General features: G+C 59.2%; 1 protein-coding gene across 1 annotated transcript in view; it reads right to left on the bottom strand.

Annotated features, from left to right (window-relative positions):
* The window catches only part of DTX1 (deltex E3 ubiquitin ligase 1), a 35,243-nt gene that overhangs the window by 10,682 nt on the left and 11,275 nt on the right, over positions 1-13,286 (bottom strand). Inside the window, exon 3 of the mRNA XM_045458261.1 lies at positions 6,091-6,799. Coding sequence (XP_045314217.1) covers positions 6,091-6,799 — 709 coding nt within the window. The remainder of the gene's footprint in view (positions 1-6,090; positions 6,800-13,286) is intronic.

The following is a 13,286-nucleotide window of genomic DNA, read 5'->3' as shown; positions in this document are numbered from 1 at the left end:
TAGGGCCAGATTTATCCAGGGGCCTGGGGGCTCAGCACCACCCTCCTTCAAACCCCGGGTCCCCTCAGGCCCCCAGAGCAGTGCTCTGTCAGGAGAACCCAGGCAGGGGGAGGGGGACGGGGAGGGGAGGGCTGGCGGTTCCCACGGCCTGGGGCTGCTGCTTGCAGACAGGAGCATGTGGTTTGGCCTCCCAGGGAGCGGGGCAGGAAGTGCTTCAGGTCTGGGGCTTGGGGGTGTTGGGTTTGACCTTGTGGTGAGGCGCCCGCCGCCAGGAGGGAGGGAGGGGAGACTGCACACCAGCGAGGCCAGGAAAGGGGGGAGGGTGGGCAGGCCAGAGGCCTAACGGGGACACGGGGACGCGGTGAGGGTGAGACTTTTCATGTTGTATCTTTCAGTCCTTTGGTGTTTTTGAAGCACCGAAATGTAATGCCTATGAAAAAACCGGAGAACGAAATACGAGTTCTTTAAAATGAAAACGTAGGGGTGCCTGGATGGCTCAGTAAGCATCGGACTTCGGCTCAGGTCATGATCTCACGGTCCCTGAGTTCGAGCCCCGCGTCGGGCTCCGGGCTGACCGCTCGGAGCCGGGAGCCTGCTTCGGATTCTGTGTCTCCCTCGCTCTCTGCCCCTCCCCCGCTTACATTCTGTCTCTCTCTGTCTCAAAAATAAATAAAACGTAAAAAAAAAAAAAAAAAAAAAAAAAAAAAACAGGAGGAAAACACCCAAATACACGTATATCGCCCAGACCGTCTCCTGTCACCTGCATTGGTCCCGCCTATAGCATATTCCCAACATCCAGAGGAAACCTGTTACAACAAAGTCACAGCCTGCTGGCTTCCATTTCACGCAGAATAAAAGCCAAAGTCCCCCCGCCCCCCACCCCGGCCTCAGGGCCCGATAGGACTGGCCCCATTTTCATCTCTGACCTCTCCTATCACCACTCGCCCTCTGCAGCGTCTCTAGCCACACTGACCTCCTCAAACATACGGGGCCTGCTCCTGCCTCAGGGCCTTTGTACAAGCTGCTTCTCTGTCTGGAATGCTCTTCCCCCAGTTCTCCGCGTGGCTTGCTTTTTAACCTCCTTTGGTCTTTGCTCAAATGTTACATTCTCAGTGAGGCCTCTTCTGACCACTTTATTTAAAATTATATCCCTGTCATCCGTGCTTATGTGTCTTCCGCTATTTTTCCTCTGCAGCAGTTACTTCTCCCTGGACCATGTTCTAGAATTTATTTACTTAGTGTATTGTTTGCCAGTCACTAGACTGTGGTTCCGGGAGGGTCGGGATTATCTGCCTTATTCACCCTTGCCTCCCCAGGGCCCCAAACAATGCCTGGCACACAGGAGTTGTTCAATACATAGGGGTTAATTCATTAAAACAAACAAACAAACAGATGGACGTAGGGTATAAGGAAGGTAAAAAGAAACAGCAAACTGTGACAGGTAAAAACATGATGGATAAAGGGTTAATCGGCTTCATGCAGAAGGAGCGTGTGCAAGTCAATAAGGAAGCAGCAAATAGCCCAAGAGGAGGTGAAGCAAAGGGAATACACACGTAATTGGCCAAAGAAGGAGCCACTGGTGGCCAGAAAACAGGGAGAGGTTCTCAGGCTTACCGAGAACCAGAGGTAGGCAACTGCCACTCGGGCGGCATCTCTGTGGCACAGCTCAGGTTGACGTGATGTACAAGTCTGACAGGCATGGAAGGGAGCAGCACGGCTCCCCACCACTAGCGGGTGGTGTAGACGGAGGAGACTTGAAAACGCAGGCACTTTGACACCCGGCCTCATGCTGGACAGCGGCCTGGGTTGCCGGCCCCGCTTCACAGGTGCAGACACTTGAGGACCAGAGGGGACAGTGAGTCCCCCTGGGGTCCCACAGGGAGAGGAGGTGCCGAAGCCGGGCCCGTCTGAACCCCGGGGTTCCCCGACACCCTGTGGAATCAGGACCGGGTCTCTGGGGCCCTGGCAGGAATTGTGGGGTGGACAGACAGGGAGGGGTCAGGCACCCCGATACCCTGGCCAACTGGGGATTTTGAATCAGTCCTGACTGGGGGACCCGGAGCGAGTGTCAGCCTTTTGGAGCCTCATTTCCTCACCCGAAGAACGGGGGACATCGGACTTGCCAGGTTGGGTTTCTGTGGGCATTAAGACAGGCAATGCCTGTGTGTCAAAGGCGAGAAATGAGGCCTGGGACAAAGCAAGTGCCCAGTAAATGGAAACAGGCCTGCAGCTGTCCCCTCTCCCCTCCACCACGTGGGGTGGAAACTCTGAGTCTGCCCCACAGCTGTGTTCCAAAGTGCTGGACGCTGCCCTCTCAGGAGACAGGGCAGATCGTCCCCACCCCTGCGTGTCCCCCAGGCCCAGGCTGCCAGCTGGCTCCCCGCCCCGTCACAGGGGCAGTGGAAAAATACCCAGGCCAGAGGGACACTCTGTCCCCACTGGGCAAGTCGGTGCCCCTCTCTGGGCCTCTTGCCCTGTTCCCCACCCAGGGCTGAGATGCGGGTGTGAAATGATCCTACGGGGTGGGCGACTTTAAAGCTTTGCATGTCACGGGCCCTCCGGAGCCAGCCAGCACGCATGAGTGGTGGAAGCTTTAGCTCCGTTTGTCAGATGGGAAAACTGAGGCTAGGGGAGGGAAGCCATGCCCCCAAGGTCACCCAACCGGGAAAGGACTAGACTCTGGGTTCGTCTCAGTCCTGAGGGACAGAAGGAGGTGCAGAGGAGAGAGCGGAGAGGAACAAGAAAGGCAGGGAGAAGGAACGACAGACAGATGGACACAGAGACACAGGGAGCCACAGAAACACTGTTACCAGTTGAACCGTGCCCTCCTAGAACATCTATGTTGATGCCCCCCCAGGCCCTCAGACACTTTGGAGACGGGGTCCTTGGAGAGGGGACAAGAACGAGGTCCAACATTAGGGTGGACCCTAACCAAGGACTGGTGTCCTCACAAAGAGGAAACCGGACACATAAACCCAGAGGCAGAGGGATCGTGCAGAGGGCCGTGAGGGCTCTGGGCTGTGGGGGGCCAGGGCGGGGCGGGGGGGGGGGCTGGCTGCCTGGCTCCTCAGAGACCCCCATCTCTCCCCTCGTAGGCTATGCCTGGGCCTCTCTTGCCCCGGCAACGGAGGCCTCAGCCTGGGGGAGCCACGCTCTGCTCCCCTGTTCACACGCCCCTCGTTCCCCCTCATTCCCAGGCAGACTCCACTCGGAACCAGGGTATTTTTAGCTGGGGTTCCTCGGAGAGGAGGCCTGGGGGCCTTGACACAGGCTTGTCTGGCTGGGCAGGGTCTGTGTGGCTGGGGACAGATGAGAAACCCCTCGACAGTTTGCACACCGCCCCCCCCTTCTCAGCCAATGTCTGTTCTCAGAGAGGGTAACGACCATTCCCAGGGGGAGGAGGAGGGGGGCACGTAGCTGGGGAGACCGGAGGACACGTTTAATGATCAGCACAACACCCCCAGGGAGAAATTCTTCTTGTCCCCACAGCCCTCTTGAGCTCAAGCACACTCTATAGCTCCCCACTTAGGCAGCACCAAGCCCGGGCTACCCTAAGGCCCCCACAATCTGGCTCTGTAACCCCCCCCCCAACTTGGGAAACACCCCCTACCGTTCCAGCAGGAAACCCCCCTGCTGGATTCATTCCCCCCTCCACTCCTTTGCACCTGCATCTGCCTGACATGTCCTGCTCCTTCTGACCCGCCCCTCGCACCTCCAGCCCTCCCAGGCATGTGCCATGTTCTCCGAGCCCCGCTGAAATCGCCCATGCTGTTCCCTCTACCCGGAATAGCCTTCCTCGGATCTGGCTCCCTCCTCAGAGGGGTCTTCCCTGACCCCCCCCCCCTCCCCGTTCCCTCGCCACCCTACCGCCCTGTCCCGCTATCTCCCCGGCACTTCCCTCTCTCTCCAGCCACTGTGTTCATTTATTCCTTTATTTGCTTGCTGCATATGCCTGTCTCCCCACCAGTCTGGGCCCCATGTGTCTTGCTCAGTTCTGTGAACACACACCCTCGGTACATATTTGGAGAATTAATATCGGGCCATAAAAGCTGAGCGATTCCCAGCCTGCTCTGGAACCGTGGATGGTACGAATTTCATCAGCGGCTAAGACGTTCACTTCACCTGGAAACCCGCTGAACACGTGTAGGAGAGTTGCACAGGGTTCCCGGAGCAGTTCTTATGGTCACTGTGTAGGACACGTGCCAGTATTTTCTTTTCTTTTCTTTTTATCCTATCCTTTCCTATCCTATCCTATCCTATCCCATTCCATTCCATCCCGTCGCAAGACAATTCTGGTCACAACCTTTTGATTTCATAACCCACTACTGGGTTATGACAATACAGCCCCCAAGAGAAGGTTCTCAAATTCTTGCTGCAGAGGTCCCTGAACCTTCCTGGTCCTGCCCCTCCCTTCTCATAACAGAGCCACAAGGAACGCTCCAGTCCCACGACCCCTGGTGGGTGAGTCCCTCCTGCAACGCCTCCCCAAGAGGACTTCTTGACCTCCCCGGGGCTCCTCCCTGTTGGCACCGGACCTGCTTGAGGCTGGGGCCGCACAGGGTGCCCCTCTGCCTGTCCCCATGGCTCACGCCCTCCCCCCCAGAGGCATGACCCGAGCGGAGGGGGCAGGGAGGCAGGCGGCCGCTGCTGCAGTCTGCCTGAAGAATTGGGAGGCATTCTCGGCTCCTCTGGCCCCCGCACCGACCCGCTCCCTGGATGACCAGGGTCCTAACTGCCATTGCCACACCACTGCGATGAGCAGGGGCTGTGTCCAGGTACAGCGTGTCCCCACGCAGTGGAGATTCCGTTCGCATTTGCCAGATGGGGAGGCTGAGTCTCCGTGAAGGGCACGCCCCTGACCTCACAACTCGGAAGGGGCTGACAGGGGGTCTGAACGTGAGCAGTCACTTTCAAAGGGACAGAAGGCGGACAAGGCAGCCAGCTTTGGGGTCTCTTCCCTTCTCCAGGCCTCAGTTTCCCCTGGTGAAAAAGGAAGCCCGGATGTGGTGACCTCAAAGGTCGTGTCCAGACCCGACCTTGGCTGGTCTTGCCTGGGCCACCCCACAGGGATCTAAGCAGAGCTGGCACGTCAGGGGCACCACGACCCACACCCCAACCTGGTCTTCTGGTCTGGTCTTTACTCTTCCTTCTTATCCCCACTGTCTCAGGCTGATGGAGACGGGGCTCCGGGGCCGGGAGCTGACCCGCTGGGTCTGGGGGCCTGGGCTGCCTTCCCCGGAGGGTTTCCATATTTGGTACGACGGGGGTTCCTTTCCTCAGTGAAATCCTGCTGGGAAAGCCAGCAGATTCCAAAAAGGGTTGCACTGGCTGAAACAAGACCAGAGAGGCTGGCTCTGGTGCCCCTGACTCCGCCACCCCCCCCTGCCGCCACCACCCCAGGTCACCTGGGCCTCTCCTGAGCTGTGAAACACCACATTCGCCCAAAGTTAACGGTGCCATTTCAGGCGCGGCCTATGGGGAAGATATTCTGAGCCAGTGGCTAGTGCTTGCTGGGGCCTCGGCGCGAGATGGGCCTAGTCTAGGGGAGGGGCTGAAACCCTCTAAAAACTCCAAGACAACACGACACAGACTCTGGAATCCTCCGGCTCTGAATTCCACGCCCCGCTCTCCAGCTGGGGGACCGTCAGAAGGGAGCAGACCACTCCCAGCCTCAGCCTCCCCAGCTGCAACACGGGCCTGGTGGAGCTGTCTGGGGGTAACAGACGAGGCGAGGCAGACAGGTTAGCAAGCGATGCACAAGGAACGCACACCGCTATTGCCGCTGCAGCCCCAGGGCTCGTGAACTGGGTGATCTGGGGGGGGGGGGGGGAGGGGGGTCAGTTACGAGCCCTCCCTGCGCTTCGGTTTCCTCGGCTGCGAATCGGGGCTGATGGCGGTACCTACCTCGTACGTAGCGTCCCTGCGCGTGGACGTACGACAGCGGGAACGCGCTAAGGTGCTTTAATCACTGCCTGGCACCAAGCGAATTATTCACTAGACGCTAGAAATCGCTTACGACTGTTCTAAGGACTGTGACCGTGCGCTCCTAGCCCCGGAGGGCAGCCACCCTGCGCCCGGGGCCCGTCTTACCCGGGCGGGATGGAGGCGCGTGCGCTCACGCCGGTGGCGCGCTGGGGCCCGGGCCGGTTGAGGTTGTTCTGCCCCGGGGTGGGCGCGCCGCCGCCGCCGCCGCCGCCGCCGCCTCCGCCGCCGGGGGCGCTCGGGCTCCGCGGGGACGCCCCGGGGGGCTGCGCGGGCTCGGCGGGGCCGGCGGCGGGCGCGGCCCAGAGCGCGGCGCCCGCGAAGGTGGCGCTGGGGCGCACGGCGAGCGCGCCGGGCGGCCCTCCGGGAGGCGGCGGCGGCGGCGGGGCCGCGGGGGGCGCCTTGCGGCGCTGCGAGGCCAGGATGGCGTTGGAGGCGGCGCGCGTGCTGTTGACCAGCAGGCACTGCTGGCACGAGCAGGGCTGGCCCGAGCTGGCGCCCACGGGCCACGACTGCGACTTGGGGATGGAGCCCACGGTGAGCGGGTAGGCCAGGTCCAGGCGGCGGCGCAGGCGGCGGCGCCGGCGCGTCTGGCGGTTCATCTGCGACATGCTGTTGAAGTAGATGAGGTAGCAGAAGCCGAGCGACGAGAGGTCGAGCCACGGGTGCTGCTTCTCGTAGGCGTTCTGGATGGTGATGCAGATGTCCATGTCGTAGGCCGTCCACGCGCCGCCGTCGTTCTCCCACTCCCACACGATGCCCTTGCCCGGCGCGGACGATGGGTCGTAGAAGTTGCGCCGCACCGGCCGCATGGTGCCTGCGCTCACAAGGGGGAGGGGCGGTCAGAGCGGGCCCCCCTCCCCCCACCCCCACCCCGGGGGCGGCACAGCGGGGGGCCGGGCCGGGCGGGCGCGACGGGACGGGACGGGCAGGCACCCCACTGCCCCGGGACGGGACGGGACGGGAAGGGCCAGGGGGTGGTGGGGGTGGGGTGGGGTGGGGACTGTTCGGGCCAGTGGGGGGCGTGCCGGGCCCCCCCGGCCTCCGCGAGCTCACCCATCCCAGACTGCCTTCACCCATCCCCCTCATGGGTGCTTGAATGCCAGCGCTAATTCCTCTCCTCAATCATTCTTCCATTGGCTCCTTCATTCATTCATGCCTTAGTTCCTGCACTCCTATCCTCCTGGGCTCGTTCACTCGCTCCTTCTTTCCTGAGATCCTTCTCCTGCAGCCATCCCGGATGCTCCTCATTGATACATTTTTTTTTTCCTCACTCGGTAATGTAATTCAAGCATTCAGTCATCCCCTCATTTACCGCCACCCTATTTAAAAATGTGCCACCCCTCCACATCCTTCCTTTTCTCTCTCTCCAGCCCCGCTTGGCTTTCTCCATCTGGCATAAGTTATATTTTACCTATTTATCTTGTCTTCTGTCTCCTCTCGCTAGAATGTCACCAAGGCAGGGACTCGGTTTTACTCCCTGCTGTATCCTCAGCGCCTGCGCACAGTAGGTACTCGGCAGACATCTGCCGGACGCATGAGCGCATTCACTGGTCCAGACACCGATCCGTTTGGGGCTTGGTTACTCCCCCTTGCATTCCTCCACGCCTTTTGCTAATTCCTGCATCTGCCCATCCCTTCGCCCACCAATCCTTTTGTTTTCCACTCATCGGTTTGTTCATTTGTGCCTTCCCTTAACGCGCATTGGCCCACTGCGCTTTGGAGGGCTCCGTGCTGAGTGCTCATTCAGAATGCACATACCCACGTGATAACCCCAGCCAGGTGAGCATTGGTGCCCCCATTTTATTTTATTTTATTTTTTTTTTTTCAACGTTTATTTATTTTTGGGACAGAGAGAGACAGAGCATGAACGGGGGAGGGGCAGAGAGAGAGGGAGACACAGAATCGGAAACAGGCTCCAGGCTCTGAGCCATCAGCCCAGAGCCCGACGCGGGGCTCGAACTCACAGACCGCGAGATCGTGACCTGGCTGAAGTCGGACGCTTAACCGACTGCGCCACCCAGGCGCCCCGGTGCCCCCATTTTAAAAAGGAGGGCCCTGAGGTTTTGCTCCCAGTCACTGCTTCATGTCTCCCAAAGCTCTAGGCGATCCCCAAGAGCCAGGCTCCACGGGACCCTGCGTGAAACAGAGAGAAGGCAAGGTCCGGGCTGCAGGACTTCTCAGAGGCTTTAGCCTGCTCTGCGCCTCAGGACTACAGTGGAGGGATCATTTTGCTGGGTTCACTTGGCACACCTGTGGGAAGGCTGTGCGCTCGACTGCTCCTCAACTGTGGGCAGGTCCCTTCGGCCTCCCTACGTCCCGGGGGGGGGGGGCCCATCTCGAAAACGAAGGTGCCGCTAACCCATGACCCACCCGCCCCCTCACACAGAGCTGCAGGCAGGAATCGGCGAGAATAGCCACAGAGCCCAGGGTCTGGGTTGGGCTCCAGGGCCGGGAGGCAGACAGACTTCGTTTCAAGGCCCAGCTGCCCAGCTTGCCAGCTCTGTGACTGTGGCCAGGTGACTCAACAGCCCTGGCTTCGGCTTTCTCATCTCCAAAATGGGCACCAGCAAAGCCCAGCTGATTCCTTGGCCCCCTTCCTGAGGCGGTCCAACAGGCATCTCAAACTCAGCTCTGCTAGAGCAGGGCTCTGATCTCTCCCCGCCCTGCATCTGCTCCCCACGAAGTGCTCCTCCTGGCAGTTGCTGACAGCTCTGTGCTCCCGGCTGCCCCCAAACGCGGACTCATCCCTGACTTATCTCACACCTCACATCCAGGAAAGCCAGTCACCTCCTCCGCCTTCAGACAAACCCCACACCCGACCACTTCTCCTCCCTGCTTTGATTCTACCAGGTCTAGACCGTTGGGTCTCTCCTGCCTGGACTGGTGCAGTAGACTCACGACTGGTCTCTGCTTCTCCCTTTGCCATCTGCAGTCTGTTCCCCACATGGCAGCCAGCGGGATCTTGTTCAATGCAAATCGGATTACATCTCTCTCCTGCTCAAAATCCTCTCAGGGCTCCCCCCTCGCTTGGAGTAAAAGCCAAAGTCATCGCCATGACCCGCAAAGTCCCACGTTGTCTACAAAGCTCCTACCAAGCCCCGTGGGGCCACAACGTCCCGTCTTCCTCTCTGACGTATCACCTACCACCTCCCTCTCTCTCACTCCACTCCAGCTACCCTGGCCTCCTTGTCATTCCTCCAGCGCCCCAAGCACTATCCAGCCTCGGGGCTTTGTGTCTGCTGTTCCCTCCACCTGGAGTCTGACTCAGTGGGTCCCAGATGTTCTCATAGTTTCCTTCCTTTCAGGTCTCTGCTCGGATGTCACCTCTTCAGGAAGGCTTTCCCAGACCACCTTTCGAACACGTCTCGTTGCTTTCTTTTTCTTCCTAGTACTCGGCACTGCCTGATATGATAGATTAATCTGCATACTTTCTTTTTTCCTTGTCTCTTCCCACTAGGCTGTCAGCCCAAGAGGTCAGGGATCTTAGTCGACTGCTTTGCTCACTGCTGTATCCCTGGCAAGCACTGAGCCTGGCAGGCAGTAGGCCCTCACAACACGGAGGGCATTTCCACTGTTAACGGGCGCAATTCCAAGGTGCCTGGCCCAGGGATCTACAACCAGATGGGTGGGGATCCCCCGTGGACCTTCCTGAGGACCCCCACGTCCCCCTGCCTTGTTCAGGCTTCCCTCTCTTGAGCTGTCTGAGGGATCCTCTATCAGAACCCAAGGGCTATGGACTGCCCCTGCCCGGCCAGACCCTGAGAGCTGGGGAAATCGAGGCACAGAGTTGTAGGCATTGACGTGAGGGTGATGTCCCTGGACGCCTGTATTGGTCAAGCCAATCATAGGAAGACCTCCCCCCTGGGGCCTCTCGGGCTGCCTCATTCTGATGCCTGATTTATCATCTCAATCGAGTGCGCGCATATTGATTTTTTCTCCCGGACAATGGTGTTCCTCTAGGACAGGCCTGAGAGGGGTTGTAGGAAACCTTTCTGGATCCTGCTCCCGCTGTGCTCCTGAGTGAGGGCTCACGACATGATCTTCGGGTCTGGTGGGCCTGAGGCACCACCGTTAGCCTCCTGGGAGGGTTGAGGCACCGTGCTGTAACCCCTGGGATGGTAAAGGAAAGGGTGGGAACTTGCTTTATTTAACCACCCCTGTGCATCGTGACTTGAGCGGGGCAGGGTAGGGGCAGAGGTGGGAGGTGTAGAATTAAGCGGTTGAGAGAAACAACTCAGAAGTCTCACAGGCCATTGCAGATCCTGGCTCCACACATAGCCTCAGTGTCCTCATCTGTGAAATGGGCGTATTAATACATGTGCCAAAGAATTACCGTAGGACAGAACAAGACAATGCCTGTCAATAGGGGCTCAGCAGAGTGCTCGGCCACAGCAAGTGTTCGGTGAATGTTAACCGAGACGGCTGTTATTATTACATCACACATTACCCCCATTCCCCCTCTCCCGGCCCTTGTTCCCTCGGTGAACTCCTATTCATCCAACAAAACCCTCCATGCGTCTACCTCCTCCCGGAAGCGCTTTTGTGTTTCTGCCGCTGCGACTGGCACATGCAGCTGTATATTGCACACCTGTCCTTGCGCTGTCATTAATTCGTTTTTGTGCTTAATCTCCCTCGCCGGTTGATGACCCTCAGGAGGACAAGAACCAGGTCGGACCCACGCCTGCGTTCCCAGCGCCAGGCACAAAGCCTGGTGCAAAGGAGGCGTCTGCAACAGAAACAGGCAACCTACTTGGCACGAGTCAGGGAAAGAGGAGGAGAGAGGCTGGTTTTAAATGGACGGGGAGCGGAGGCTTCAGGAGCCAAAGCGCACCCGGGGTCCCCGGGGAAGGGGGGGGGGGACAGGGTTCCAGAGGCCAGTGTTGGCCAGCTCTGCAACAAAGGACTCCGACGGCCCCTCCCAGCAGGTCAGGACCAGCCAGCCCAGGCGTCCCTCTCTCCAGGGCTCTATTTACCAGGTATCGATTTTCCTGCCTGTTTACTGGTAGTTATTAAAGGCTGCGTCCCTGGAGTCCTTTTCAAACGAGATTGGAACCTGGAGAGCGGGAGTAATTAGGGCAGCTGCTGTCCTCCCCGATGGGCCCTGCACCCTGCGGCACCCACTGCAGCCCGCCCGCCCATCCGTCCACCTCGGGCTCCGGCTGGCCGTGGACCAGGCCGAGGGGGGCCGGCTGGTTCCCCAGTGACCCGTCTGGGCCGCGATCTTCAGATTTCCAAGGGAGCCGGAGCGCTTCTCCTGCCCAGCGGCTTTGGCCTAGATTTTTGGCCAGAACCATGGGTCTAAGATGGGGCCCGAGGTTCTTCAGCCTGGGAAACCAGGGGGCCTAGAGGCATAGCTGGGCCGTCTCGAGCAGACCGCTCCCCTCTTGGGTCTCCAGGGCACCCAGCTGTGCCGACCACGAGGGTCTGTGCCCCCGTGGCGGTTTAGGAAACTGTGTCAAGCTTGGACCATTTCTAGGCCTGTTTCTGTGTGTCTGCTTTGGTTACCTGTCCCCCAAACTCCGCTTTGTTTCTTAAGAATGTTCGATTGAGGGGTGCCTGGGGGGCTCAGTCGGTTGAGCGTCCGATTTCGGCTCAGGTCATGATCTCGCATCCGTGGGTTTGAGCCCGGCTTCGGGCTCTGGGCTGACGGCTCAGAGCCTGGAGCCTGCTTCGGATTCTGTGTGTCTCTCCCTCTGCCCCTCCCCTGCTCACACTCTATCTGTCTCTCTCTCTCTCTCAAAAAAAAAAAAAAAAAGAATAAACATGAAAAAAAGAAATTAAAAAAAGAATGTCTGGTTGAAAAACTGCAGTCTTGTTCCAGCTGAACTGAGGGGAAAGGGGCCTTGGCCAAGTGTCAGCTGGAGAACTGTGGGAGCTAAACACACTGAGACCGGGCGTGGGGGCGGCCACGGCCACTGCGACCCATAAGCAGCTCACGCCTGGGACAGAGGCCACGAAAGAGATGGAAACACAGAGCAGAGCGAGAGACAAGGGGGAAAGAGACACAGAGAGACAGAGAGAGAGAGAGAGAGACATGCCCAGAGAGACTGCCGTAGGGAGACCAAGATCGAAACGGGAAATGCTGAGGCGGCGAGAAGCCGGGGGTGGGAGTGGGGGCAGAGAGGGAGGCCGAGTGTGAGAGGCGTAAAGAAACAAAACCCCAAACCTAGACACTGAGACAGTCAGGGAGAGTCAGGGGAGACAAGAGACAGGGGAGAGCAGGGAGCGGAGAGGATGGGGGCAGACGGTAGCTACAGCCAGAACGACAGAGCTAACATTTATTGAGCACCCACTGTATGCCGGATGCCACACCCAGCACTTTCCTTCACTAACTCATTTTATCCCTCCTTCCAGGGAGGGACCAGAATTATTCCTGTTTTACAGATGAGGCAACAGAGGCCCAGAGCAGTGAAACCTCCGGAGGGCCGGGACTGATGTTCCATTCGTGAAGTAATGGAATGGCCAGGTTGCACTGGTTCTCAGGGGTTCAACTCAGCTAAGTGGTAGCCCCGGCCAAGGATACCTCCCGCGATGGGGAACTCACTACCTTACCTCAGCTTCACTCACTGTGTTTAGCTGTGCGAGGTTTCTGCCCCAAGAACGTGGTACTGATCTGACCCCCTTCTTGGAGGTGGGCCGTGTGGGCATCTCAGCACCCAGCGTTTGGCATTAAGAGGCAGCTGACTCTGGAGAGAAGGGAGGGTCCCATGCCCTCCTGCCTGCCCCTCAGACTCCAGAGGGTTCCTCCCTGGACTGGGCCAGCCCCAAGGCCCAGCAGGGAACCCCTCCCTGGGGCGGGGGCCGGGGGGGGGAGTGGAGGTGGCTTCCCGGAGGGAAGTGATCTCAGGGTGGGGGCACCCAGACCCCCACGGGAAGGAGGGCTCGGTGGGAGAGGGAGGTAGCCATGGGACTTCCTGTCTGGCGGAGGGAGTCCTGCCCCAGGCTGAGGCCTGAGATCAGGGGTTGGGCAGCGGGTTGAGCCTGAGTTGAGCACCCACTGGCTGCCAGGCCCCGGTGAGGGACTTTACTGACCCCTCCACCAACCCAGAAGTAATCATAACACCCCTAGGACCCAGTCAGGGAACACAGTCGCATGGCCCAGGTTCACGTCAACTTGGGTAATCCTCATGACGGCCCCATGGGGTAGGGATTTTATTACCCCACGTGAGGGGTGAGGAAGCAGAGGCACCCAGTGGTTTAAGAACATGCCCGATATCCCATGCAAGCGAGTGGTCTAGCCAGACCCGCACCCTGACTCCCATCACTGCTGCCTTTACTGCCCTGCTCCCACCAGCCCATTT

The sequence above is a fragment of the Leopardus geoffroyi genome, chromosome D3 (genome assembly GCF_018350155.1).
Source record: "Leopardus geoffroyi isolate Oge1 chromosome D3, O.geoffroyi_Oge1_pat1.0, whole genome shotgun sequence".
NCBI lineage: Eukaryota > Metazoa > Chordata > Mammalia > Carnivora > Felidae > Leopardus > Leopardus geoffroyi.
The sequence above is the reverse complement of the archived record's forward strand: the minus strand, read 5'-3'. Positions and strand labels throughout refer to the sequence as shown.